This window comes from Balaenoptera borealis (assembly GCF_965194805.1).
Source record: "Balaenoptera borealis genome assembly, chromosome: 15".
NCBI classification, from domain to species: Eukaryota; Metazoa; Chordata; class Mammalia; order Artiodactyla; family Balaenopteridae; genus Balaenoptera; species Balaenoptera borealis.
Window position 1 is genome coordinate 32,543,785 of NC_138871.1, and position 27,799 is coordinate 32,571,583.

At 39.8% G+C, this 27,799-nt stretch overlaps 1 protein-coding gene across 19 annotated transcripts in view; it reads left to right on the forward strand.

Moving 5' to 3' along the window:
* AAK1 (AP2 associated kinase 1) overlaps positions 1–27,799 on the forward strand; it is a 168,563-nt gene that overhangs the window by 131,317 nt on the left and 9,447 nt on the right. For 3 of the 19 annotated variants that reach the window (XM_082356291.1, XM_082356292.1, XM_082356294.1), the window contains 5 exons: positions 14,994–15,095; positions 16,159–16,260; positions 17,707–17,817; positions 19,413–19,523; positions 20,773–25,820. The exons of 5 other annotated variants lie outside the window; for them this stretch is intronic. In XM_082356291.1, the coding sequence (XP_082212417.1) occupies positions 14,994–15,095; positions 16,159–16,260; positions 17,707–17,817; positions 19,413–19,523; positions 20,773–20,867 (521 nt within the window). In that variant the 3' untranslated portion in view covers positions 20,868–25,820. Of the gene's footprint in view, positions 1–14,993; positions 15,096–16,158; positions 16,261–17,706; positions 17,818–19,412; positions 19,524–20,772; positions 25,821–27,799 lie in introns of those variants that run through there. 11 more of the 19 variants (XM_082356297.1, XM_082356299.1, XM_082356300.1 and 8 more) reach the window with 9 other exon arrangements.

The following is a 27,799-nucleotide window of genomic DNA, read 5'->3' on the forward strand; positions in this document are numbered from 1 at the left end:
GCCATCAGAGTAGAATTCCTTGATATTAGCAATTGTTAAACTCTAAGTGAAGGGACACTGGATAATTGGAGGTGTTTTTCTTTTTTTTTTTAAGGAGTATTTTTATTTTGCAAAGCATTATAAAACTAATTTTCTTAGAAAATCTGGCATAAAAAAATCACAGCCGAGCATTTGTGTGCTCATAAAGCTGCCACATGAAGCCTAGCTCTAGCGAGCCTCAAAGTATTTCACTGATGTTCATATGCTGTGTGTTCATTTATTTTGCCTTTTATTTGTATTAGGGAACAGATAAGCTATAGGTGGTATCAAAGGTTTAAAAAAATGGTAGAGAAGATTGAGGAATTTTCTCTGAAAATTGGTGGAAAGATTTAATCATTTTTAAAAATTGTAGTAAAGTATATGTAACGCAGAATTTCCCATTTTAAAGTGGACAGTTCAGTGGCATCAAGTACATTTATATTGTTTACAGCCATCACCACCATCCATCCACAGAACTTTTTTTCATCTTGCAAAATCGAAACTCTCTGCCTATTAAACAATACCTCTCCGTTCCTCTTTCCCCCCAACCCCTGGCAACCACCATTCTACTTTCTGTCTCTATGAATTTGACTACTCTAGGTGCCTCATATAAGTGGAATTACACAATATTTGTTTTTTTGTGACTGGCTCTTTTCACTTAACATAATGTCCTCATGGTTCATACATGTTGTAGCATATGTCAGAATTTCTTTTTAAAGCTGCATAATATTCTGTTGTGTTTTGTTTATCCATCTGTCAGTTGACACATGGGTTGCTTCTATCTTTTGGCTATTGTGAATAATGCTTCTTTGAACGTGAGTGTGCAAATATCTCTTCAAAACTCAAGACTCTTTGAGGTACATACTCAGAATTACTAGAACTGATGGTAACTCTATTTTTAATTTTTTGAGGAACTGCCATACTGTTTTCCACAGTGACTACACCCTTTTACATTCCCGCCAGCAGTGCTCAGAGTTTGAGGAAAAGATTTTTATAGCAACCCCTTCATACTGACCTTTCAACATCAGTGTTCCACAAGACTGAGCAAGAATGCATTAGTTGCCCCATAAGTGCCACTTCCTAGAATTAACGACTTTTTTAAAAAAAGTACTTCTTGGCTTATGGCACTCCGTCTTCTCATGAAAAGTAAGCAAGAGAAGCTGCGTTTTCTCAGTGGTTTGTTGTCAAGATAGGCATTCCTCTCAGAGCTGTTTGCTTGGCAGCGTCCTCACTTCCAATTGCTGTCTTGTGATATTTAAAAAGTCCGAGGTTGATCAGAGGATGTGTCTTCACTCTGGAAAGTTTTTCTTCCCACAGATTCAGTTCCCTAAAATGGACTCGGAAAGGGTCATGGTGGTTGACTTGTGATTCCAGCTTGCAGGTGTCACAGATGGTTTAGTGTCTGGTTTCTCAGTGATAGGAGCTAGAGTGACTAAATTCTAAAAACAGCATCTCTCGTTACAAGACATCAGGGCTTACACCCCAAGTCAGACAAGACGTAAATTTCCAAAACCACAAAGCTGTAGCAGCCAAATCATCTTTTTGGATGGGGCTTGCATCTGGCTCTTCCATGTCTGTAAGTTCAGTCTGCTTTACTTCTCATAGTCGAAGTCCTATTACGGTTGGAATGGGCCTTGAGCAAGCCCTTAGTCTCCCTAGCCTGTATAAATAGATATCTACCCTCATCTTTGATATTTTAAAAGAGAGAAAGCTCACAACTTGCAGTATATCCTGGTCTCCTGCCAGGGAGTGGTTCTGACTGTCTGACCTTAGACTGGTTTCTGAAGGATTTGTACCCTTTTTTGTGATTTATATTTTCAGTTACTAAGTCTTGAGAGGAGCGGTATGAGAATCTGAAATGGATTAATCTCTGTCTGCAACTCTAGCAGCTGCCCCCTCCTCTCTTCCCCTAATCCCTCACGCCATTTGACTTATGTTTAAGGAGAGGGGAGGTGCTCAGAAGAGAAGACCCTTTCATCTCCGCCTTCATTTCAAAGTACTAACAATCCTCTCCTTTAAAAGCACTCTCGGTTTCCACGGTCCAGGCTAACTAATTCTGCATCCATTTTTCTTCAGGGGTCCACCTTCTCAGGCTTTAACCATGATTTCAGTGCTTTTCCAAGCTCTTAAACCTGACTCATTTTTATTTGGGAACCCTAGAGACTTGAGAAAGAACTGATTATCTTACTGGGAATGTGATAAGATAATCCCACCAACAGAAAAATATGAGCAGACAATTCATAAAAGAAAAAAGATGAATTACCAGTAAATAATATTTTTCTAAAAGTTCACCATCATGATGAATCCAAGAAGTACCAATTATAAAGCAGTGAGGTGCTGCAGCTTCTGCTGTCAGATTGCTAAAGATGAAAAAAGGCTACCACCTCAGGCTTGTTGAAGGTATCAGAAAATGGACACACTCAGATCCTGCTAGTGGGAGTAGCAGTTAGTACAGCTTTCAGGGAGGACAGCGTGGCCTTTAAGATTTTACTTCCTTATTGACTTAGCAATTCTTTTCTAATACATTGTCTGAAGAGCACATGAGTATGCTTAAATATTTATTGAACGTTCAGAGTTTATAGGAAAAGGTTGGAAGAGCATTCGTTAAAAACTCAATAGTGGCTATCTCTACAAGGGAAATTATGGGTAGTTTTACTTTTATCCTTTTTTTTTTTTAAACATACTTTTTATTGGAGTATAGTTTTTTTTCTTAACATCTTTATTGGAGTATAATTGCTTACAATCGTGTGTTAGTTTCTGCGTTATAACAAAGTGAATCAGTTATACATATACATATGTCCCCATATCTCTTCCCTCTTACATCTCCCTCCCTCCCACCCTCCCTATCCCACCGCTCTAGGTGGTCACAAAGCACCAAGCTGATCTCCCTGTGCTACTCGGCTGCTTCCCACTAGCTATCTATTTTACGTTTGGTAGTGTATATATGTCCATGCCACTCTCTCACTTTGTCCCAGCTTACCCTTCCCCCTCCCTGTAACCTCAAGTCCATTCTCTAGTAGGTCTGCATCTTTATTCCCGTCTTGTCCCTAGGTTCTTCTGACCATTTTTTTTTCTTTTTTTTAGATTCCATATATATGTGTTAGCATACGGTATTTGTTTTTCTCTTTCTGACTTACTTCACTCTGTATGACAGATGCTAGGTCCATCCACCTCACTACAAATAACTCAATTTCGTTACTTTTTATGACTGAGTAATATTCCATTGTATATATATGCCACATCTTCTTTATCCATTCATCTGTTGATGGACACTTAGGTTGCTTCCATGTCCTGGCTATTGTAAATAGAGCAGCAGTGAACATTTTGGTACACGTCTCTTTGAATTATGGTTTTCTCTGGGTATATGCCCAGTAGTGGGATTGCTGCATCGTATGGTAATTCTATTTTTAGTTTTTTAAGGAACCTCCTTACTGTTCTCCATAGTGACTGTATCAATTTACATTCCCACCAACAGTGCAAGAGTGTTCCCTTTTCTCCACACCCTCTCCAGCATTTATTGTTTGTAGATTTTTTGATGATGGCCATTCTGACTGGTGTGAGATGATATCTCATTGTAGTTTTGATTTGCATTTCTAAAATGATTAATGATGTTGAGTATTCTTTCATGTGTTTGTTGGCAATCTGTATATCTTCTTTGGAGAAATGTCTAGGTCTTCTGCCCACTTTTGGATTGGGTTGTTTGTTTTTTATGATATTGAGCTGCATGAGCTGCTTGTAAATTTTGGAGATTAATCCTTTGTCAGTGGCTTCATTTGCAAATATTTTCTCCCATTCTGAGGGTTGTCTTTTCATCTTGTTTATGGTTTCCTTTGCTGTGCAAAAGCTTTTAAGTTTCATTAGGTCCCATTTGTTTATTTTTGTTTTTATTTCCATTGCTGTAGGAGGTGGGTCAAAAAGGATCTTGCTGTGATTTATGTCATAGAGTGTTCTGTCTATATTTTCCTCTAAGAGTTTGATAGTGTCTGGCCTTACATTTAGGTCTTTAATCCATTTTGAGTTTATTTTTGTGTATGGTGTTAGGGAGTGTTCTAATTTCATACTTCTACATGTACCTGTCCAGTATTCCCAGCACCACTTATTGAAGAGGCTGTCTTTTCTCCACTGTATATTCTGGCCTCCTTTATCAAAGATCAGGTGACCATATGTGCGTGGGTTTATCTCTGGGCTTTCTATCCTGTTCCATTGATCTATATTTCTGTTTTTGTGCCAGTACCATACTGTCTTGATTACTGTAGCTTTGTAGTATAGTCTGAAGTCCAGTAGCCTGATTCCTCCAGCTCCGTTTTTCTTTCTCAAGATTGCTTTGGCTATTAGGGGTCTTTTGTGTTTCCATATAAATTGTGAAATTTTTTGTTCTAGTTCTGTAAAAAATGCCAGTGGTAGTTTGATAGGGATTGCACTGAATCTGTAGATTGCTTTGGGTACTAGAGTCATTTTCACAATGTTGATTCTTCCAATCCAAGAACATGGTATGTCTCTCCATCTATTTGTATCATCTTTAATTTCTTTCATCAGTGTCTTATAATTTTCTGCATACAGGTCTTTTGTCTCCTTAGGTAGGTTTATTCCTAGATATTTTATTCTTTTTGTTACAGTGGTAAATGGGAGTGTTTTCTTAATTTCACTTTCAGATTTTTCATCATTAGTGTATAGGAATGCTAGAGATTTCTGTGCATTAATTTTGTATCCTGCTACTTTACCACATTCATTGATTAGCTCTAGTAGTTTTCTGGTAGCATCTTTAGTATTCTCTATGTATAGTATCATGTCATCTGCAAACAGTGACAGCTTTACTTCTTCTTTTCCAATTTGTATTCCTTTTTTTTCTTTTTCTTCTCTGATTGCTGTGGCTAAAACTTCCAAAACTATGTTGAATAATAGTGGTGAGAGTGGGCAACCTTGTCTTGTTCCTGATCTTAATGGAAATGGTTTCAGTTTTTCACCATTGAGGACGATGTTGGCTGTGGGTTTGTCATATATGGCCTTTATTATGTTGAGGAAGGTTCCCTCTATGCCTACTTTCTGGAGGGTTTTTATCATAAATGGGTGTTGAATTTTGTCGAAAGCTTTCTCTGCATCTATTGAGATGATCATATGGTTTTTATTCTTCAATTTGTTAATATGGTGTATCACATTGATTGATTTACATATATTGAAGAATCCTTCCATTCCTGGGATAAACCCCACATGAGCATGGTGTATGATCCTTTTAATGTGCTGTTGGATTCTGTTTGCTAGTATTTTGTTGAGGATTTTTACATCTATGTTCATCAGTGATATTGGCCTGTAGTTTTCTTTCTTTGTGACATCTTTGTCTGTTTTTGGTTTCAGGGTGATGGTGGCCTCGTACAATGAGTTTGGGAATGTTCCTCCCTCTGCTATATTTTGGAAGAGTTTGAGAAGGATAGGTGTTAGCTCTTCTCTAAATGTTTGATAGAATTCGCCTGTGAAGCCATCTGGTCCTGGGCTTTTGTTTGTTGGAAGATTTTTAATCACAGTTTCAATTTCAGTGCTTGTGATTGGCCTGTTCATATTTTCTATTTCTTCCTGGTTCAGTCTCAGAAGGTTGTGCATTTCTAAGAACTTGTCCATTTCTTCCAGGTTGTCCATTTTATTGGCATAGAGTTGCTTGTAGTAATCTCTCATGATCCTTTGTATTTCTGCAGTGTCAGTTGTTACCTCTCCTTTTTCATTTCTAATTCTATTGATTTGAGTCTTCTCCCTTTTTTTCTTGATGAGTCTGGCTAATGGCTTATCAATTTTGTTTATCTTCTCAAAGAACCAGCTTTTAGTTTTATTGATCTTTGCTATCATTTCCTTCATTTCTTTTTCATTTATTTCTTTTTTTTTTTTAATTTTTATTTATTTATTTATTTTTTTAATTTATGGCTATGTTGGGTCTTCGTTTCTGTGCGAGGGCTTTCACTAGTTGTGGCAAGTGGGGGCCACTCTTCATCGCTGTGCGCGGGCCTCTCACTATCACGGCCTCTCTTGTTGCGGAGCACAGGCTCCAGACACGCAGGCTCAGTAATTGTGGCTCACGGGCCCAGCCGCTCCGCGGCATGTGGGATCCTCCCAGACCAGGGCTCGAACCCGTGTTCCCTGCATTAGCAGGCAGATTCTCAACCACTGCGCCACCAGGGAAGCCCTTCATTTATTTCTGATCTGATCTTTATGATTTCTTTCCTTCTGCTAACTTTGGGGTGTTTTTGTTCTTCTTTCTCTAATTGCTTTAGGTGTAAGGTTAGGTTGTTTATTTGAGATGTTTCTTGTTTCTTAAGGTAGGATTGTATTGCTATAAACTTCCCTCTTAGAACTGCTTTTGCTGCATCCCATAGGTTTTGAGTCATCGTGTTTTCATTGTCATTTGTTTCTAGGTATTTTTTGATTTCCTCTTTGATTTCTTCAGTGATCTCTTGGTTATTAAGTAGTGTATTGTTTAGCCTCCATGTGTTTGTATTTTTTACAGATTTTTTCCTGTAATTGATATCTAGTCTCATAGCATTGTGGTCGGAAAAGATACTTGATACAATTTCAATTTTCTTAAATTTACCAAGGCTTGATTTGTGACCCAAGATATGATCTATCCTGGAGAATGTTCCGTGAGCGCTTGAGAAGAATGTGTATTCTGTTGTTTTTGGATGGACTGTCCTATAAATATCAATTAAATCCATCTTGTTTAATGTATCATTTAAAGCTTGTGTTTCCTTATTTATTTTCATTTTGGATGATCTGTCCATTGGTGAAAGTGGGGTGTTAAAGTCCCCAACTATGATTGTGTTACTGTCGATTTCCCCTTTTATGGCCGTTAGTATTTGCCTTATGTATCGAGGTGCTCCTATGTTGGGTGCATAAATATTTACAATTGTTATATCTTCTTCTTGGATCGATCCCTTGACCATTATGTAGTGTCCTTCTTTGTCTCTTGTAATAGTCTTTATTTGAAAGTCTATTTTGTCTGATATGAGAATTGCTACTTCAGCTTTCTTTTGATTTCCATTTGCATGGAATATCTTTTTCCATCCCCTCACTTTCAGTCTGTATGTGTCCCTAGGTCTGAAGTGGGTCTCTTGTAGACAGCATATGTATGGGTCTTGTTTTTGTATCCATTCAGCCAGTCTATGTCTTTTGGTGGGAGCATTTAATCCATTTACATTTAAGGTAATTATTGATATGTTTGTTCCTATAACCATTTTCTTAATTGTTTTGAGTTTGTTATTGTAGGTCTTTTCCTTCTCTTGTGTTTCCTGCCTAGAGAAGTTCCTTTAGCATTTGTTGTAAAGCTGGTTTGGTGGTGCTGAATTCTCTTAGCTTTTGCTTGTCTGTAAAGGTTTTAATTTCTCCATAAAATCTGAATGAGATCCTAGCTGGGTGGAGTAATCTTGATTGTAGGTTTTTCTCCTTCATTACTTTAAATATGTCCTGCCACTCCCTTCTGGCTTGCAGAGTTTCTGCTGAAAAGATCAGCTGTTAACCTTATGGGGATTCCCTTGTATGTTATTTGTTGTTTTTCCCTTGCTGCTTTTAATATTTTTTCTTTGTATTTAATTTTTGATAGTTTGATTAATATGTGTCTTGGCGTGTTTCTCCTTGGATTTATCCTGTATGGGACTCTCTGTAATTCCTGGACTTGATTAACTATTTCCTTTCCCATATTAGGGAAGTTTTCAGCTATAATCTCTTCAAATATTTTCTCAGTTCCTTTCTTTTTCTCTTCTTCTTCTGAGACCCGTATAATTCGAATGTTGGTGCGTTTAATGTTGTCCCAGAGGTCTCTGAGACTGTTCTCAATTGTTTTCATTCTTTTTTCTTTATTCTGCTCTGCAGTAGTTATTTCCACTATTTTATCTCAAGGTCACTTATCCGTTCTTCTGCCTTAGTTATTCTGCTCTTGATCCCTTCTAGAGAATTTTTAATTTCATTTATTGTGTTGTTCATCACTGTTTGTTTGCTCTTTCATTCTTCTAGGTCCTTGTTAAACCTTTCTTGTATTTTCTCTATTCTATTTCCAAGATTTTGGATCATCTTTACTCTCATTATTCTGAATTCTTTTTCAGGTAGACTGCCTATTTCCTCTTCATTTGTTAGGTCTGGTGGTTTTTTGCCTTGCTCTTTCACCTGTTGTGTGTTTTTCTGTCTTCTCATTTTGCTTAACTTACTGTGTTTGGGGTCTCCTTTTCGCAGGCTGCAGGTTCATAGTTCCCGTTGTTTTTGGTGTCTGTCCCCAGTGGCTAAGGTTGGTTCAGTGGTTTGTGTAAGCTTAGTGGTGGAGAGGACTAGTGCCTTTGTTCTGGTGGATGAGGCTGCATCTAGTCTTTCTGGTGGGCAGGTCCACGTCTGGTGGTGTGTTTTGGGGTGTCTGTGGCCTTATTATGATTTTAGGCAGCCTCTTTGCTAATGGATGGGGTTGTGTTCCTGTCTTGCTAGTTGTTTGGCATAGGGTGTCCCACACTGTAGCTTGCTGGTCGTTGAGTGGAGCTGGGTCTTGGCGTTGAGATGGAGATCTGTGGGAGATTTTTGCCGTTTGATATTACGTGGAGCTGGGAGGTCTCTTGTGGACCAGTGTCCTGAACTTGGCTCTCCTACCTCAGAGGCACAGCCCTGACACCTGGCTGGAGCACCAAGAGCCTTTCATCCACATGGCTCAGAATAAAAGGGAGAAAAAAATAGAAAGAAAGAAAGAAAGAAAGAGATAAAATAAAATAAAGTAAAATAAAATAAAAGAAAGTTATTAAAATAAAAAATAATTATTAAGAAAAAAATTTTTTAAAGTAAAAAAAAAAAAAAAACAGACATTCAGAACCCTAGGACAAATGGTGAAAGTAAAGCTGTACAGACAAAATCACACACAGAAGCATACATATACACACTCACAAAAAGAGAAAAAGGGAAAAAATATATATATATCTTTGCTCCCAAAGTCCACCTCCTCAATTTGGGATGATTCGTTGTCTCTTCAGGTATTCCACCGATGCAGGGTACATTAAGTTGATTGTGGAGATTTAATCCGGTGCTTCTGAGGCTGCTGGGAGAAATTTCCCTTTCTCTTCTTTGTTCGAACAGCTCCCGGGTTCAGCTTTGGATTTGGCCCCGCCTCTGCGTGTAGGTCGCCTGAGGGTGTGTGTTCTTTGCTCAGATTGGACGGGGTTAAAGGAGCAGCTGCTTCGGGGGCTCTGGCTCACTCATGCTGGGGGGGAGGGAGGGGTACGGATGCGGGGCGAGCCTGTGGCAGTAGAGGCCTGCGTGACATTGCACCAGCCTGAGGCGTGCCGTGTGTTCTCCCGGCGAAGTTGTCCCTGGATCACGGGACCCTGGCAGTGGCGGCTGCACTGGCTCCCCGGAGGGGCGGTGTGGATAGTGACCTGTGCTCGCACACAGGCTTCTTGGTGGCGGCAGCAGCAGCCTTAGCGTCCCTTGCCCATCTCTGGGGTCCGCGCTGATAGCCGTGGCTCGTGCCGGTCTCTGGAGCTCCTTTAGGCGGCGCTCTGAATCCCCTCTCCTCGCGCACCAGGAAACAGAGAGGCAAGAAAAAGTCTCTTGCCTCTTAGGCAGTTTCAGACTTTTTCCCTGACTCCCTCCCGGCCAGATGTGGTGCACTAACCCCTTCAGGCTGTGTTCACGCCGCCAACCCCAGGCCTCTCCCTGCGATCCGACTGAACCCCGAGCCTCAGCTCCCAGCCCCCGCCCGCCCTGGCGGGTGAGCAGACAAGCCTCTCGGGCTGGTGAGTGCTGCTCGGCACGGATCCTCTGTGCAGGAATCTCTCCGCTTTGCCTTCCGCACCCCTGTGGCTGCGCTCTCCTCCGTGGCCCCGAAGCTGCCCCCCTCCGCCACCTGCAGCCTCCGCCCGCGAAGGGCTTTCCTAGTGTGTGGAAACCTTTCCTCCTTCACAGCTCCCTCCCACTGGTGCACGTCCTGTCCCTATTCTTTTGTCTCTGTTTTTTCTTTTTTCTTTTGCCCTACCCAGGTACGTGGGGAGTTTCTTGCCTTTTGGGAGGTCTGAGGTCTTCTGCTAGGGTTCAGTAGGTGTTCCGTAGGAGTTGTTCCACATGTGGATGTATTTCTGATGTATTTGTGGGGAGGAAGGTGATCTCCACGGCTTACTCTTCCGCCATCTTGAAGCTCCTCCTACTTTTATCCTTTAGCTTATCTGTATTTCCCAGATTTTATACAATAAACATGTATTATTTTTACACTAAGGTAGAAAACAATTGCGGTTTGTTCTTTTCTCAGATGAGGAGCAAGCTTCGATATTCCCCCACCTCGTCACCCTGTTCTCCTGGCCACTCATGTCTGGGCTGAGTTTGCACGTTGAACAACTCTCTGCATTTCCCAAAACATGTCACCTTGAGGCCACTCATTTTAGCTCCTGCCTGTGTCACTGAGGAGCCCTCCAGGTGTTCTTTCCTGCCATTAGTACCGGTTCAGAGTTCCAGTGTCATCACTAAGCAGTCCATCTTCTAAGCCACCAGTTCGTACTTCTTGTTTTTCCCCTCACACCGGATGATTGAACTTTTAGAGGTGGACAGCACCTTTACATTTATCTTCATTTTATCAATAAGAAAAGTTAGATCCAGAGATAAACAGTGATTTGCCCAAAGTGCCACATAGACTTAGTGCAGAACCCAGGTCCCGTGGCTCTCAGTACCTTTTCTTCCTCTACTAGACCACACTGCCTCCGCCTCCCACTTCACTTTATTCAAGGAATTCTGCTTATTCTGTTCTCATACCAAGGCATTTGAGTAAAATCTAGAACTTCACCTGCCTTCACTACTGTAATCTCAAGCATCTGTGGCTGGCTGACCTATCTACTCCTCTTACTAGAAAGAGATGTTAATCCTCTTTTATGGGCTAAGTACTTCAATTTATATGCACATGTACACACATTAATTCTGATAAATATGCCCATTTAATCCTAAAAGCCCTTTAAAGTAATTCCTATCCTCTGTTTACAGGTGAGAAACTGATGCTTAGAAAAGTTAGGTAACTTAACTAACTTAAACTCAGGCCCTTTGACTCTTTCATGTTGCTTATTCATTTGGAAGGATTTTGCAGACCCCAAATGAAAATGTATAGCCTCACAATAAAAGATTAAATGTTTCTCAGGAGGATTAAATCATTGCAAAATACAATTTATGAGTTATTTCTGGTTTTCGTTCGTCTGTCACTCTGTATAATTGAGAATTCGTGTGTGAGTCTTTGTACATTTCAGGTATGAACTGTCCTAGAAGATATGTTTTGTTTTTGCATCCAGAGAAGCCATTTCCCATGATTCAAGTAAAATTGAAAAAGTCTTTGTTCATTAGATAGCAACAAGTCTCGTCATACGTGTAGAACTTGATCAAGGTTTTGGATCGTAAAGAACACTTCCTGCATAGTTTCCTAAATTCATCGCCTCTTCTCTGCTGTTTCCCACCCCGGCATCATGATACATGGCCTCAGAGAGTTTTTATAAAAATGTGTGAGAGAGGCCAGAATTCATAAAAGGAAGGATATCAAAGCCAGACCTTGATGCACCTGGGAGGCCTCCAGGCTGTGATTTAGAGACTGTCAGCCTCCTGTACCTCCCATTACAATATTTCCCTCCCATTACAATCTGTCCTCACATTCTTCATTTACAGTGACCAAAAATGACCAGTAATAGCTTAAACTTTATCTTCTAAGAGTCTGTACACTTTAAAGCAATCAAAGCCTTAGTTAAACCAGGAGATTGAATCTCTATACATAAAGCTCTGGGTCCTAGTCCTAGCTAGCTCTGTGGCTTACTTGCTGTAAGATCTTAGGCAAGTTACTTCACCTCTCTGGAGCTGTTTCCTCATCTGCAAATGAGAAGGCTAATTGGATAAGATCTAAAGTTCCTTCCAGTGTTAACATATCTTTTATAACTTGACCATTGTGCATGGGACCATGTCTTTGTGAAAACACTTTCTCCTCTGGTTATGGAGCTAAGCAGACCCTGTAGGCAGCATGTGGAGGAAACGTTGAAGTCAAGTCCAGGCTCTACCATGCCCCATCTGTGACTTTGGGCAAGTCACGCATTCTCACGTTTTCTGATGTCCACTCTCAACTGTATCAGTATTCCCAAACCCAGGTTTTTTTGTGAATAATGAATGAAAATGTTTGACATTGAACTCTACAAATGCAAGTGACAACCATTGTTATAATAGCACCTGGGGGTCAGTACTGAGTAACCGACAGCCGCAAGAACGCCGTGAGTGAAAGAAACCATTTTTCCACAGGCTGCCGACGTGACTTATGCAGCGGCCCTGGACTCTCACTCCTGTTTTTCTGCCCGATGTTACTCTGACCCCTGCTCCTCCCTCCCACAGTTCTAAGATTTGAGTATTCCTAAGCAGCAGTGACCATTCAGATTATCTGTGTGAACAGCCTGTTACTTCGAGGTTCGGTCAGAAAATAATGTGGCAGTTTACCCCATCCCCACCCCATTCCATCTTACGATACAACACAGGTACGCACGCATGCACACACGTACCCTTTTACCCTCATGCTTTTTGCTAATGGCTAATTTAAAAACTTAGATTCTTGTTGAAGGACCTGCTTTTTTGCCATTGATCCCCTGTTCTCCCCACCTCCCCGGTGAAGCCAAAAGGCAGAGATTTGACAGAGGACGAGAAGGAACCGGGAACTGGGGACACAGAAATTAAGCAGATACCTTCCCTGCCTTCAGGGCTGCAGGAGAAGCGAAAGCAGAGTGTTCCAGAAAGTTCCTAATGTGGCAGGGAGGGTGGAGAAAGGCTTAGAGATGATGTTTGAGTGACTAATACAAAAAGGTTAGGGGGAGGTGTCTGTATTTTACAGATAAGGAGATCTGTTTCAGGAACTGCCCCAGGGTCACACCCAGTCACTGGAGAGGCCAAGACAAACTGCTGTATGAAAAACAAGTAATGTTGGGGCCTTTACTTTTTATCCAGTGCTTCACAAGATTGCAAATATCTGAGTGCTAGAAGTGATAGAAGATCATTACTTTTTTTTTTTTTTTTAAGTGAAAGAACCTTTCGGGGTGGGGGGGAATAAAACAAAAGCTAGTGTTCAGAATAATGAAAAATTAGACTTTTGGGGAAAACCATCTTACTTTTGCCAGTATGCCGAAAATTGTCCAAGGTATTTTAAACATCTTTTCTTATAATGTCATGTACAGTTCAAGATTAGTGCTGATGTTATTACACTTGTATACTTGGTTAGAACGCTGTTTTTTTTCCCTGCTGATGAGAGGCTGCTTTCTTCCTTCCTTCCTTCCTTCAATATAAATTAGGTATAAATGAGATATGTAGCATATTGGTATTTAATTCAAAGATAGCCGCATGTTACACATTTCAAAGATGGTTAATTGGTTTCACGCATAAAAATGGCTTTTTCTGCAGTATGTTAATTGTACCAAAGCAAATTATCTTGCCAAGACGCTAAAATCCATTATTTTGTTTCATCTGTGTAGTTATAGATCACCTAAATTACAGATCACCTAAAATTAGGTTTCTATCTCTCAGTGAATATCAATTTCATCTTTGCTTATCTTGATTCCTGATAGCCTAGAAGAATACAGATTCATTAAAATGTTATACACACATACTTGAACTTTGCCATTTCTTTTTCTCAGACATTTTAATTCTAGCTTTACCTTAAAGGCAGTTTATTTTTGTGATAGAGAAAACATTGTTGACAGGCCTTTAACTGGGCAAATTATAGAATTTATGTGGTCTCAGTGTCTTTGTAAGTAAAAGGAAGTATGAGCTCTTAATTCCCTTCTTTCTGTAAGAGTCTATGATTCATTATTTTGTGTCAAGTTAATGCTCTGCTTTTATTTTTTTTAATTGCTTGAGAAACTTTATTTTAATGCTCTACTTTTAATAGGTTACAGGTAGAGAGTTGTTGATGGATTAGGCTAAAGAGTTGTCTTGGAAGGATCCTTAATGTGTCCATGTTATCACACATTAAGTTATCAGGTGTGACAAATCTGGTGGCTTCTCATGTCCTTTTGTTTTTTTAGCCAAAAGACATCAAAAGTAATCCATCTGCAGGCTTAAGTGAATTTTGTGAGATTTGACAGTTTAATAATAAGAGTATACCAAGGGTGTCACAAGCTCTCGGTTGGCAGACAATAAATGATTGTTAAAGTTAACTTAGGTGTGGTTTCATTGCTTCTCTTGGTGAGTTATAAACCATTTCTAAATGCAAGACAAAAAAAAAAAAAAAGAAAGAGAGAGATTCAAAACTAAGCCCAAGAAGAGATATGAATACACAAAGACTTATATGCATATGTTTATGGCAGCTTTATTTTTAATAGCTAAAAGCTGGAAATAACCAAATATCCGTCAGCTGATGAATGAGTCAACAAAATGTGGTCCATTCATACAGTGAAACACTACTCAGCAATAAAACAAACTACTGATGTATGCCACAACATGGAGGAATCTCAGGAACGTTATGCTAAATGAAGGACATCAGAAAAGACTACATACTATATAGGAAATGGTAGAAAAAGCAAAGCTAAGGACAGAAAGCAGATCAGTTGCCGCCAGCGTCTGGGGGTAAGAGGAAGGCATTGACTAGAGAGGGGCACAAGGGTCCTTTTTGGGGTGATGGAAATGTTCTACCTCATTATTTCAGTGGTGCTTATGTGTACATTTGTCAAAATTCATCAAATTGTACACTTAAAATTGGTGGCTTTTATTCAGTGTAAATTATACCACAAATTTAAAAACAAACTTAGGGCAACATCTTGAATGCCTTACAAAGTGACTACTTCATTTGGGGAAATAATCATTTTTAAACTTTGAAAGCCTATTTTTAACAAGATACTAGCATTATTTGTTTTTATGCTGAATCTATGTAAAATTTTGACCCCTAAAATGTGTTTGTATAGAAAATGGTAAATGATCAGCTTACTTGAATATCTCATTGCATTTTTGCTTTCTCTTTACTTCTCTGCCCAACCTAGAAAAACTAATCGAGGGACTCAAATCTCCTGACACTTCTCTTCTGCTCCCTGACCTCTTGCCTATGACAGATCCTTTTGGTAGCACTTCTGATGCTGTAATTGGTAAAGTCATCATCTCTGTTTCTTCAGTCATGCATGATATGTGTGTCTGTTTCAAAAATGGCAACTAACTGGTTAACAGATCCCTACTGAGTAGCCCTGCTGAGGAGCGGAAATGCCAGAAGCCTCCTGGTGTTGGAGTGATGCCTTGTGCTAACCCAGAAGCCAGGGCTGTTTAACCTCCCTTGTTATCGCCCCAAACCAAGTGTTATCTCTGCCTTTCAGCAGCACAGCACCGTTATTTATTCTTGAAACACTGAGATTTCTAGAGTGAATTTCTTGTGAACGAGGGGGAATGTGGAAAAATTCACATTTCGTTACAAAAGCTTCATGAAAAAAGTTGGTTTCCAGGTGGACTTTACCTTCAGCAGATTCTTCTTTAGAAGGCCTCCGTATGTGCCAAGTGTCAGTAACTGAGGAAATATTTGCCCCATGTTGAAGCCCCATGAGTAGAATCCAGGGCAGGGGCTTGATCTGCTTGCTTTTACATTTTCTTGTGCTCCAGCCGCAAGGCAGGCAAGACCTATAAAACGTCCGGGGCCCCTGTACTACAGGAGCACAAAGTCCTAGAACTCAGAAATGCCATGACCCTTCAGAGAGATGGGCCTCCAGCTGGGGCGTGTCACACGGTAAAGAATACCTCCAGCTACAGCATGGCATGGGATTTGAGGTGGACTAGTGGCCTTTGCAAGGCACAGAGCATGTTTGCCCCCAAGTTTATCCCTTAAGAAAAGCACAATTACCAGAAGACATTAAGGCGCCTTTGAGCCTATGTCTTCTGACACGTAAGAGGTCTGCTTGAATAGCTCGCATTCAGCATTTATCTGTAAAAACTGAGAATCACCGAGACTAGCCACCATGGTTAACCTTGCACGTGCCTGCTCTGTCAGTGAAGCCCAGACACTCGAAGCAGCAGAAAGAAAGCAACTTACTGTGCTTTCCATCTTACCTGAGATGGGCATTTTAGAGACCTGCAGAAGAAAGCCTTCACAGAATCATCCAAAGAACCTTCTGACTACCTTTCCCTTACCCTTTCCTCTCCTCTCTTAATGCTCTGTTACAAAAGAAAAAGCTGATGTTGCTGTTGAGAGTCTGATACCAGGACTGGAGCCCCCGGCGGCCCAGCGCCTCCCATCTCAGACGGAATCTGTGACCTCAAACCGCACAGGTCAGTCAGGAGTCTCTGGGGCTGCAGGAACTGGTCAGTTCGGGGAGCCCTCTGAGTCGGGCTTTCCACCTGCGGCAGATGGTCCTGGGCTTATTTCACAGGCTGGTTAGTTCCTCCTGGAATGGATGCTCTGCATCATTACAGCCCCAGCTCTAGGTGTTGAGCCACGTGTTTCCTCACTAGAGAGTAGGGTACCTTTTCGGAGCCATGTTCTTTGCAGAGTGATCCCTGGGCTTTCTTTGGTTTCAGTCTGTCTTTATTGAAGATTTTTGTCACTGGTGGCGGGTTCCCTCTACTTCCTTAATTAAAGAACTCTGCTGAGTTGTAAGGATGCCCTTAACTCCTCCTGGGTACTGAGCAGTCTTTCGGATCTAACAATGTCAGTGATGTCCATGGGGGCTCGTGTTATGTATGTTAACATTCTATTCCCAGCACAAAGCTTTAATCACATCTAGGTGATTTGCTATTAAATTGTAGGCAAAGTTGAAATCTTCCCTGGATCCATTCCTTAACTACAGTTCCTTAAATACAGATTTGATAACCTTCATTTTTATTGAGTCCATAATTACCTTGATAAAAGTGTCCACTTTGCTCACTTGGAACAGAGACAATTAGAAGTCTAGGAAATATGAGAATAAACTCATCCAGGTTAAAAAAAAAATTGACACAGAAGACAATATGGTTCTTTTTCCTTGTGCCTACTTGGCTGTTTTCTCCTAGAAAACTCTCCCAGAAAACAATTTATGTGTTGAAATACTTGAACTCTGAATTTAATCTTCCTTCTGTTCCTTAACTAAAAGCAAAATCATGTGTTCAAAGGAGCAATTCAAATTTAAAGAATACTAATAGGAGACAAGATCATTCTATTTTGAATGGGGATTGGGTTGAGTTCTAAAAAAGTACTGCCTAATCATGCCATATTCTGCTAATAATAAGCCAGGGACAACCCCCTTCTTGTCAACTTGGATACCTCATCTTATAGCATCTTTTTTCAATGAATGTTTAGGGAAAGTTTAAGTGAAACTCTTTAGTTACAAAGTTCTTTTTCCCAAATGGCATTTACTGAGAACTGAGTTGCCAGAGTTTTATTGGCATCCAAACCATTTACTTGCTTAACCAGCAACCTCTGAGCAAAAAAAATTCTTTCATATTTACATATATCTGTTAAGAGACGTTTAGAAATACATGTTTCTATAGAGGAAAATCCAGAGTGCTTAACGGGTTTCTTTTGGTTTTCTTTATCCTGCCTTGGCTTGTATGTATAATGTATTGGGTTGGCCGAAAAGTTCGTTCGGGTTTTTGTATGCTCTTACAGAAAACCCGAACGAACTTTTTGGCCAACCCAATAAGTGCAGTAACTTAAAGGCTAAGACCTAACCTCGTGATATTGTTGTGTGTGCCATTTAATGCCATCACTGACCTGGGATGCTGTTAATCTGGACTCAGATTCTCTCACTGGGGAAGATTCCCTGATTGATTGCTCTCTGCTTTCTAACCCTACTACTGACCTTCTGGAAGAATTTGCCCCCATAGCGATCTCTGCTCCCGCCCATAAAGGTAAATGCTTTCCTCTTCTTGGGCCCACATGTATCCCTAGAGGAGAAGAACTGAGCAACTCCTGAGAATTTTCCTTGACAAAAGTCTTTGCTAGTGAAGTTTTTTAACCACCTCCTTAAGTGGAAAACTTGAGTTTGTACTCTTAGCCCCTGTGTTAAAGTTCCTCTCAGTAAGAATATTTAATAAGGCTGGGACAACAGACTGTGGAGATGTTGCTTTCTGGCAGTCACCTGGAGTGCAGATATTCCATGCTTTCTATTAAAGACAGAGCTACATACCTTTGTCGTCAGCCCAGGGAGATGGTTGAGTTGACTCTCCACGAACTGACTATAATTAGATACTTGTTGGCCTTAGAACTTAAAACTGTTTCATTAAATCAGATTTAAAGTTTTTTGATAGTGATTACTACAATAAAGAAAAAAGCATCATTCTTCAAAAGTCAGTCCTCAAAGATTGAACTCGTAAAAGTTTTGAATTTTAGTTAACCTTTGAGTCATGATTAATTACTGGGTTTCTCTTTCTAATCTACTGTTTCCGTTTCTTAGTCGTGGGTTAATACTGGTTTGAAATTCTGAGGGACAGAGGTAGCTTGAATTGAGTTCTATTCAGTGAGTAGTTCGTGAGAGTGAGAGGCACTACGCCTGGCTTACTGTACGCAGGCATTCACTAAACTTTCTGGGCTCAGATAGTGAACGTGGTTTTCTGGAAGGAGCAAATACATATTAAAGGAACAGCTTGTAAGTCCTTCCTGAAGGAAATTTAGGAAGGAAGCCTCCCTGAGATGACTAAAAAATAATTAGCCTTTGGTTTGCAATGGTAATAGCTGAGTTTTTGTTTTTACCCGTTAATAGCATTAAAATGACTATGTTTTTATAGAGCGTGTAGAGAGAAGTTACCTATTTAGCCAATTATGTCTGACAGGAGTGTGTCAGCAGCAATGCGTAATTACAGAGAAACATCACTTGCAAAATAGGTGCTCAGCTAGCACTTGCTTGTAGAATGGAGAAGAACTTCTAGTAAACTTCAGCTTGAATTCTCAGTGCATGTGATCTTGTGCCCCAACATTACTGGGGCATCAGTGTTTGAATGTCTTTTTTCCCAATCACCGGGCAGTGAGTTCTTTCAGAAGTATTCTGTTTGCCTTGTATACACTGGTTACTTCTTAAAGTGTGACTGATTATCTCCACGCTGCCCTTGGTTTTTGAGTGTTTCTGAATATTGTTAGTCTGGCCTCTGTTTGCTCAATAAAGAAGATAAATGACTAAATCCCGTGCCTTTGTGAATTACTGACGGTGAAGAGATATCTCACAATAACTACATTTAATGGCCTTATAAAGGTAGGGAGAATTCTTCCTGTAACCCTTCTCCCTTCTCATTTATGAAAGTCTTAACACGGCCAGCTCTGAAGCATTTTTTTCTATTTCCCCAAGTTTTCCAGCTTTACTACTTTTATTTCAACTCAGGAAAATAAGCATTTTCATCTTTAAAAACAACAGTGATTGTACAGTTGGGAACTGTGTGCCTCTTATGTATTCTCTCATTTGCTAATCTCTACCTCTGTTGTTTCTGCTTGTGTACTTGCATTCTGTATTAAGCTGCAGAAGATAGTAATCTCATCTCAGGTTTTGATGTCCCTGAGGGCTCGGACAAGGTGGCAGAAGATGAGTTTGACCCTATTCCTGTATTGATAACCAAAAACCCACAAGGTAAGAAAGAGAGGATGGGGAAAAGAGAAGAGTTTGACATCAGCTCTCTTCAAAATAGTAATGTACCTAATCTACAACTGGGGGGCAGGGGGGAAGCATCAACATTTAATGAAGGAAATTGGGGGTAATAACAATCATTGTGGGCTGGACCAGTGTAGATAGATGGAGACACAGGTAGAGGTACTAATATAGGTATCTTAAAGCATGAACATGGTGTTTATTTAGAGAGAAGAAAAGTAATATTTGACTAAAAGTAATAGTTTGACTAAAAGCTGGTTTTTACAAAGTATCAAGCTAAAAATAAAGTGATCTTCAGTCAATGGAAACCTGAAGATATATATAAAACAAAAAACAAAAAAACAACACACAGGACATTTCTTATCATGATTAGAACAATCTGTAATAAATATTCTTCCCAAAGAGATTAACAATGGTACTTTGATATCATTTGCATCTTTTGGACATTTGTGGAGCATCCTATTTCTTCTTTGTTGGATTAAAATCATTTGACCCTGCCATAAAACACTGAATTGCCCTAAGACCATATATATATATATATATATATATATACATACAGACAGACACACACACACACACACACACACACACATACACACATATATATATAGGTGTTATTTACATTTATTTATTTATTTATTTATTTTCTACACTCAGAAACCCAAAGCTGTTGGGGTTTTTTTAACATCTTTATTCGAGTATAATTGCTTTACAATGTTGTTTTAGTTACTGCTGTATAACAAAGTGAATCAGCTATACTTATACATATATTCCCATATCCCCTCCCTCTTGCATCTCCCTCCCACCCTCCCTATCCCACCCCCATCTATATATTTTTAAAGCATGTTTTTATTACAGTAGTCTTAATAAGTAATTCCTCCCCAAATCAAAAATTACTGATTTTTACTTTACAGGGAAATGAGTTGATGTTATCAGGAAGTTAGTGTACAGCCAGCAGTTCTCAGGCAAAATAGATATTCATTTGAAAATAGCATCCCCTTTGCAAGGTCTCCTGCCTGCAGTAGGGTATGCACACAGTGCTTGAACGTTTGGTGGGAGGTGGTGGATCGCTAATTTATATGTTTAAAAATTAACGTGTAAGAGTTTGCAAAATGTAAATTGTTGTTTCTCTAGGGTGTTTTGTTTTGTTTTGTTTCTCCTTTGCTTGTTCTGCACATCTAAACCCTAACCCTCTGTGTTTTGTACTGAATTCCTATCTCTCCACTTCCAGGTGGGCACTCTAGAAACAGCAGTGGGAGCTCTGAGTCCAGTCTTCCCAACCTAGCCAGGTCTTTACTGCTGGTGGATCAGCTCATAGACCTGTAGCCGTGACCCAGTAGCAGATGCAGTTCTGTAACCTTCATACCGTAATATACATTTTCATTACAGAGTTAAAAGAAAATGATTTTTTTTTTAAATCTGCAAATAAGGGGCCCTCTAGCCCGAATCTCCTACTACCCCTTGCCTTCTCCCATAGAGATGATAAGGAAAGAAAATCACTTTGGCCCTCCAGATACTCCTTGGCCAGCTCCTCCCTGTTAGTTTGCTGTGTTTTCTCATTACCCTTCTTCAATAGCATTATCTTAAATCAAACGCTAGATGCCATGAGCTTCACCTCTGCTGGAATCGACTCCACCAAAAGCTTAACTGTAACTGAAACTAGTGAATTGACACCTTTGTCTCATTCTTGCTAGGAATGGCCTCCCAAATCAATCCTCACAACCCCATCTCCTTTGGCCAGTTGCTGGTGAATGTGTGTCTCTGTTTTTGCTTTTTATGCTGCTGCATTATCATGAGGACATGGCTTCTTCAGTTGGTCTTAACTCGAGGTAGTAACCTGGAGATGGGTGTGTGGTTTAAGAGAGGGTAAAACTGACTGATGGTATATGTTTGCAAAGAGAAACTGAGCCCAGCTCTAGCCAACCAACTTTGACCTTGTTTGATCGTAGACTTAGCCAAGGAATTTCACACCCCATGCAACCTGCCCAGCATTCGTCCAGCACTCTGGCTTCCATTGAACCGTGATTTCTCAGATCTGGAGACATGACTGCAAGTACTTGAGATCCTTGGATAAAATGTGTACATTATATAAATTCCAAGTATTGCCATTCCTTTTCGTGTTAACTAGCCCAAGCCGGGATCTCAGAATTAGACCAAAACCAGACAGTGGTGGTAATATGATACCTTTTATTAGAAGACTTTTCACTGGGGGGTGGATGGGGGAGGGGAAGGAATTGTAGCAGAAACAGATGTATTTTTCTTGTGATTTTTATTTTGAATCAAATATTGTAAATTGTGTATAAATGAAGATGCTGAATAGTTCTGTTTCCACTTGGCGTTTCAAGTCCGATATCAGGTGTCTGTACAGGGTTTTGATCTCTTTCCCTTGTATAACTACCTACGCAGCAATCCTACAGTGTAACATATGGAATCATTTTGAGTAGACTTGTGTGTTGCTATAAGCTTTCAGCAGGTCCTCTGTCTTTGTAGAATAAGCATGTTGTTTATTTTCAGATAATCAGAAATAAGTATGCTGACACACTAGGCACAATTTGACTCTGGCTACTTACCTTTCTTTCTCTCTGATGTTTGAATTGAAGGATGCAGCCAATGAAATATGTTCAGTTGGTTTTCCTTGGCATCCTAGATTTAAAAAAACAAAACAAACCATAGTTTCTCACTAACCTTAGAATATTGTTCATAAAATAAATAAAGGCCCCTGCACTGATGTGACAATATGACTCATGGTCACCCTCTGTATATGTCCTTACTCACCGAAGTATATTTTTTTCCTTACATGCAAAGCAGTTTTATAAAACCGCCCTTTTGAAAGAGGTAGGCCCAGAGAACCCCATTTGGTTCTCTTCCTTGAGTGCCATTTTCATGGTCAGAAGGGAACCTCTTAGTTGATCAGATTTGTACCAATAAAATTCCAGGTCCATTTGCTCATTTCCCTGTCTAGCACTTTTGTTTCTTCTTCTTCACGTTTGCTCTTGAAGGGGAAAAAAAGAAAGCTGAACAGCAACAACCGCCTGCAAAACCCTGTACCTTGGAGGTCAAGCTCTGACCCCAGCAATGTGAGAACAGCCTTTGAAAGGTATCAGAGGAAAAGTCGGAACCTTTCAGTCTTCCTTCTGACTTTAAGTACTTCCGTGCCAGCCGAAACTAGACACACTAAGTACAGGCCTCTATTAGGATAATGGGTCATTTCCAAAATTGAGGGAGGCACAACCTTCCTGCTGAGGGTTAAAAAAGATATCCTCGAAGAGCTCTCCATGATTGGAGAGCAGTGAAAATGGGACTTGGTTTGCCCCTTTATGGACAGGAATATTACTGAAGATCAAAATGGTATTCTTTTTCCCAGACATAGAAAGAATATATAAACTAATGAAAGAGATGTTTATTTTTAAATAAGAATAATGTTTTATGCCTATGTTTTCCAGTTTGATTTTTTTTCATACATACATGTTAGAAATATAATGAAATATCTAGTTTCTCAATTTAATTGAAACCACAAAGAGTACAGTTTAGAAATTAGGTAAGTGTCTCTAAATTGTTCCTTTCATGTATCACCCGTAATCACATTGAGATATATTATCTAGTCATTTGGCTCAATAAAGCTTAATGGAGAATGTTAATGCAAATGAATAGACTAGAAACCAGAGAGACTGGGTGGAGGAAGCCTGAGGGGGACAATGGCATGAAATTATCTAGAGTTTATTCTTCAGGAGTAGGGCTTCAAAGGAGAGAACTATTTTTCTGCTAAAGAAGACATGTGAGTGACTTGATAAAAGGAACCTCCTTTAGTTTATAGCATCGTCCTTGAGCTAAAAGGGTTTATTTGAGATGAGTATAGTATGCTAATAATTGATAGAACTTTGAAACTGTAGACTGAGCTACAAGAGGGACCTTAGAGATTATTCTGGTCCATCCACTTCATTTCACAGATGTGGGACCTAAAGCACGTGGTGGGAGAAGAGACCCGGGCAGGACAGGCCACCTGGGAGCTTGTGCTGACCTTTGCCAGTCGCTGGCCTAGTGGCCTTCAGCAGGGGCTTCACTTCTTAGAGCTGCTGTTCCTTACTGACAATGATGGGTTTGGACTAGACGGTTTTTAAGGTGATAGAATTCTAGGGTTCTAAGTATTTATTATGATGCTTTAGGAGGACTATGAAGGATTTATATAATCCTGATGTTCTTCAGTTATCTTCTGTAGCTCTGACTATTACTGTAGCAGTATTTACGTTTTAGAGAATTACAATGGGCTTTCACTAACCCGGGTTGCTCTCTCTCTTGGTTATCTGAAGAGACCCATAAATCATCACAAAGTTTTGGACATAGATTTTCCTTTTTTTTAATATTACACACACGTATCTACCTATTCCAACAAAACAGTATCAGAAGATTTCAATTTTTTTAAACTGTATAATCGAGGATCTGCCATTTAAAAATGGACAAATACTGTAAGCATATGTTTCTGATTTGCTTATATTCCGACTGTGCAAAAGTAGTACCTATACCAGAAAACATCACAAATTGGATTTTTTTTCCCTTTACAGCATTCAAATAACTAGATCACCAAATTTAAGCCCCAGTGTTTTTAAAAACACAGCCCTCAGGGGAGATAAGGTTTAAATGGACACTTCTAAATATGATTATAATTAATGATTTCTTTAGCAGACATATCAGAATTGTGATACCTAATTGAGTGTTCCCTTCAAAGGCATCTGGTTTTACTTGGGAAACTAATACTTATTCTAATGGTGCTGCCACCATTTATGTTATTTTTGAAACTTCTCTCCTTAGAAATATTCAATACTATCAAGAAAGATAATAAAATATAAGAAAATCAGTTGTATTATCTAATTAGTATCGCTTTCAGCATCTGAAAGTAGTATGCTCTCTTTCTCGATCTTTTCCCACCACTCTTGGTTCTAAATAACATTTAGATGTTTCCAAAAAGCAAAATCACTCGCCTAAGCTGAAGAGTGGTTACTACTGAAGATAGTAAGAAGAATGAATAATCCACTGAAAATTCCCAGAGAGGACCTTATAATGGCATGTGACAACAATCAGTCTTAATTTCCTTAATATTCTGAATAAGGGAACTTGTGTGATTTCACCTGTCTTTAGTATGGTTTGGAAAATTGAAAGGGGTTTTAAAATACCTCTGAAAGAGGTTGTCGCTTTGTTCAGTGTCATTTGATACTGGACTTGGCTCTTCCCAAATTAGAATTATAGAACTTGGATTGCTAATAATTATAGGGGAACAAATCCAGGAAAAGAACCTGTTTTTCTCAAGATGAAATATTAGCTTTGTTTCTAATCCTTTTTTCGGGCTCTCCTGACATAAATGATTTAAACCAACACCACCTCTCCCCCCGACCGCCCTGGTCAGGAACAGTTCTGCCTTCAGTAGTGCTGGGGGAAGGAGGAGACTTTTGGGGTTGACCTCAGCCCAGAGGTATGGAGGTATATGAATTCAGCTGAACAGATGCACATTGTAGATACCTTCGGCCAAAATAAAGTCTCCCATGCCGATGTTTGTCTATAGTTCCAGGAGTCTTTAGCTTTCTCAGTCTGTAAGATTCAGGATTCTGTAGCCATGGACTTAGAGTTTGGGGATAAAAATGACAGGATTGCCCAAAGTACTGAATTAAGCAAATTAGAGGCTGCCAGGCAGAACAGAGAAACTATTAGATGGATACTTAAAATGGTACCTTTACCGAAACACTCCAGATATTACAAAGCCACCTTTTATTCCTCTCAAGAGACTGTAATTTTACCAGCACAAAGTTAGCCTTTTCCTTTTCCCCACTAGTAATGTTCGTAGAGTTGGATGTGCTTGGATTTCTTGAGTCAGAATGAATCCCAGATGGCCTCCATTTCAAATAATCTGTAACAAGATACTATTTTGTTTCTCTTGGGTTTCCTTTCACTATGATGGGGGAGAGAGGTTCTTTGGACAACGCTGATCTATGCAGCAGCGTGGTAGTTGCTCGAATGGAAGATACCTTCTTGGTTCCCACTCTGATGTAGTCTTGCCCTAGGAGTATTCTCTGCCCTGTCACACACACCCTCATCACATGGATGTGTATTCACCACAGACCTTTACCCTGTCCTCCCAAGAAGACAAAGCAAATAGAGGTACATGAAGCTATCTTATACAGAAAAATGTGAAATTTGAACTTTGCTACGCAAGTATTGTATAAAAAACAAGTCTGTAAACAAATTTCTTATGTAAACATACAGGAAAATAAAGACTTTTATCTGTTCAAACAGGAGCATGATGTTCAGAGCTATAAATAACTTACAGTAGCTGCTCTTTTCCTGATCTGAAAACCCACTTTTGCAAAAAAGGATTTAAACACATTGTTGAGTGACCATAAGCACCTGTGCACAAGGAAAGTGCAGACACGTATGAGAGACGTGCAGAGGACATTTTAATGAGTCATGGCTACCCCGGCTTCATCTGCGGTCATAGAGAGTAAAACCCCTGTGAGCCTGCATTTGATATGACCAGACATGGAGCTGGTCCATGGGAGCACAGATTTGCAGCTACCCTCCTCTAATTTAATCTTTAATGTACCCAGGCCAATTTAATTAAACATTTTCTGTTGGCAACGGCAATTTTATGCCCAGGGAGAAATCTCTCTCGTTTAATTGCTCCATTGGCTTGAGAGACCCAGCATCTCTAGCCAGTGTTGTCCCCCATCAAATATCTTATTCTCCAGGCGTGGGCTTTAATGCAACTCCACAGCATATGGTAGAACCCAATGCTTAATTTTATTATCTAAGCAAAAGGTCTTGGAAATTATTAGTTTGATGTACATCTCCTGATTCCCTGATTCAGCTCTGAGAGTGTGGATTTCATTTGGTGCTACATTTCTGAAGTTCTTGTAAAGGGTATTTTGCTTTCTATTTGCTAACTATACGAGAAGGTTTCCCAATACTCCAAGACTTCACCTTCAGTTTTTGGCAAGAATTATATCTTTGACACTCCCTATAACTGTTATTTCACTTTATAGTATGGGAGAAAGTAAAATTCTGGTCACGCATGATATATTGTACTCAGGAATATCCAGCCTGAAATTTAAGTCTTCAGATTTTCATTTTTTTTTAGGAAACACTGGCCCTCACTGTCCATCAGATAAAATTTCCAGGGTAAACCTATTCTAAATTCTTCAGCACTTTGGGTTGCTTTGGAAATTAATAGGGAATTGGTGAGGATAGTTGCCAAAGCATCAAATACTTTTGAGGATGCCTTTCCTTCTTTCTGAAGCATATACGCTCTTACTGAAATCGACATTAATTTGGAGCCTCAAAATAGACTAAAATGGAGTTATCCCTAGTGGAAGTGTCAAAAAGTGTGCTTAACCTTAACCTGGCACACAGTCCTACATCAGAGCAAGAAAAAGAAGTGTGTTTTGACTTCTTGCTTAATTTAATGTGCTAAAGCAAAATGAAAAGAGACATGACTTAATTTGAAGAAATTAGAACAAAATGCCCTACCTTAAGCTTCCTGATAAGGAAGACCCTTATGCTTGATAAGGGAGACCCTGACCCTGTGAGGCCAGGTCCCAGGTTTAAGCCCAAACCCGATCCCCCATCACTCCCCACCCCTACCCCAAAAACAACTGGCTAGCTTTATTGAGTTTTCTGGTTACAGGGCATCTGCTCTGCATGCCATTGGTTTCCAAAGGAACTTGGCCAAGGCACTGAGGTTAAATTAGTATAAATCTTTCATTGCTAGTAGGCAGACTGCTTCCAACATGTTTTTCTGACAGTACAAGGCTATATTCATATACAAGGACTGTTCACCCTGAAAATACATGCTTTCCCTCCCTACAATAACACACGCATATTCAAAAAAAATAAAAAGCCTCTAACTGCCAACAAGATTTAATGTCTATCTTCTGTTTACAGTTATTTAGAATCTGTCCTTCTCTTGACTGCTTTGTTTCTTGTGCTGCCACCACCAAAATTCCCTGAGGGAATGTGGATGTCTGCGTGCCCCATACCCACTGCGTGTCTTTGTTCTCCAGAAAGCCAGGCTTGGAGGGTTACAAAGGGTGGTTGCTCTCAGCCTTGGTCATACTGCACCTCCTCTAAAAAGAATGGAAAGGTTAAGAAATCTGCCTTCAAGGGAAAATCCTTTAAATGTGCTTTTCCAATCCTATAGAGCAGATTCATGTTCAAAGAGAGAGATGAAATAGGTCTGGCCTTGTTTTGAAGGACTGGAGACTAGTTCTCCTTTC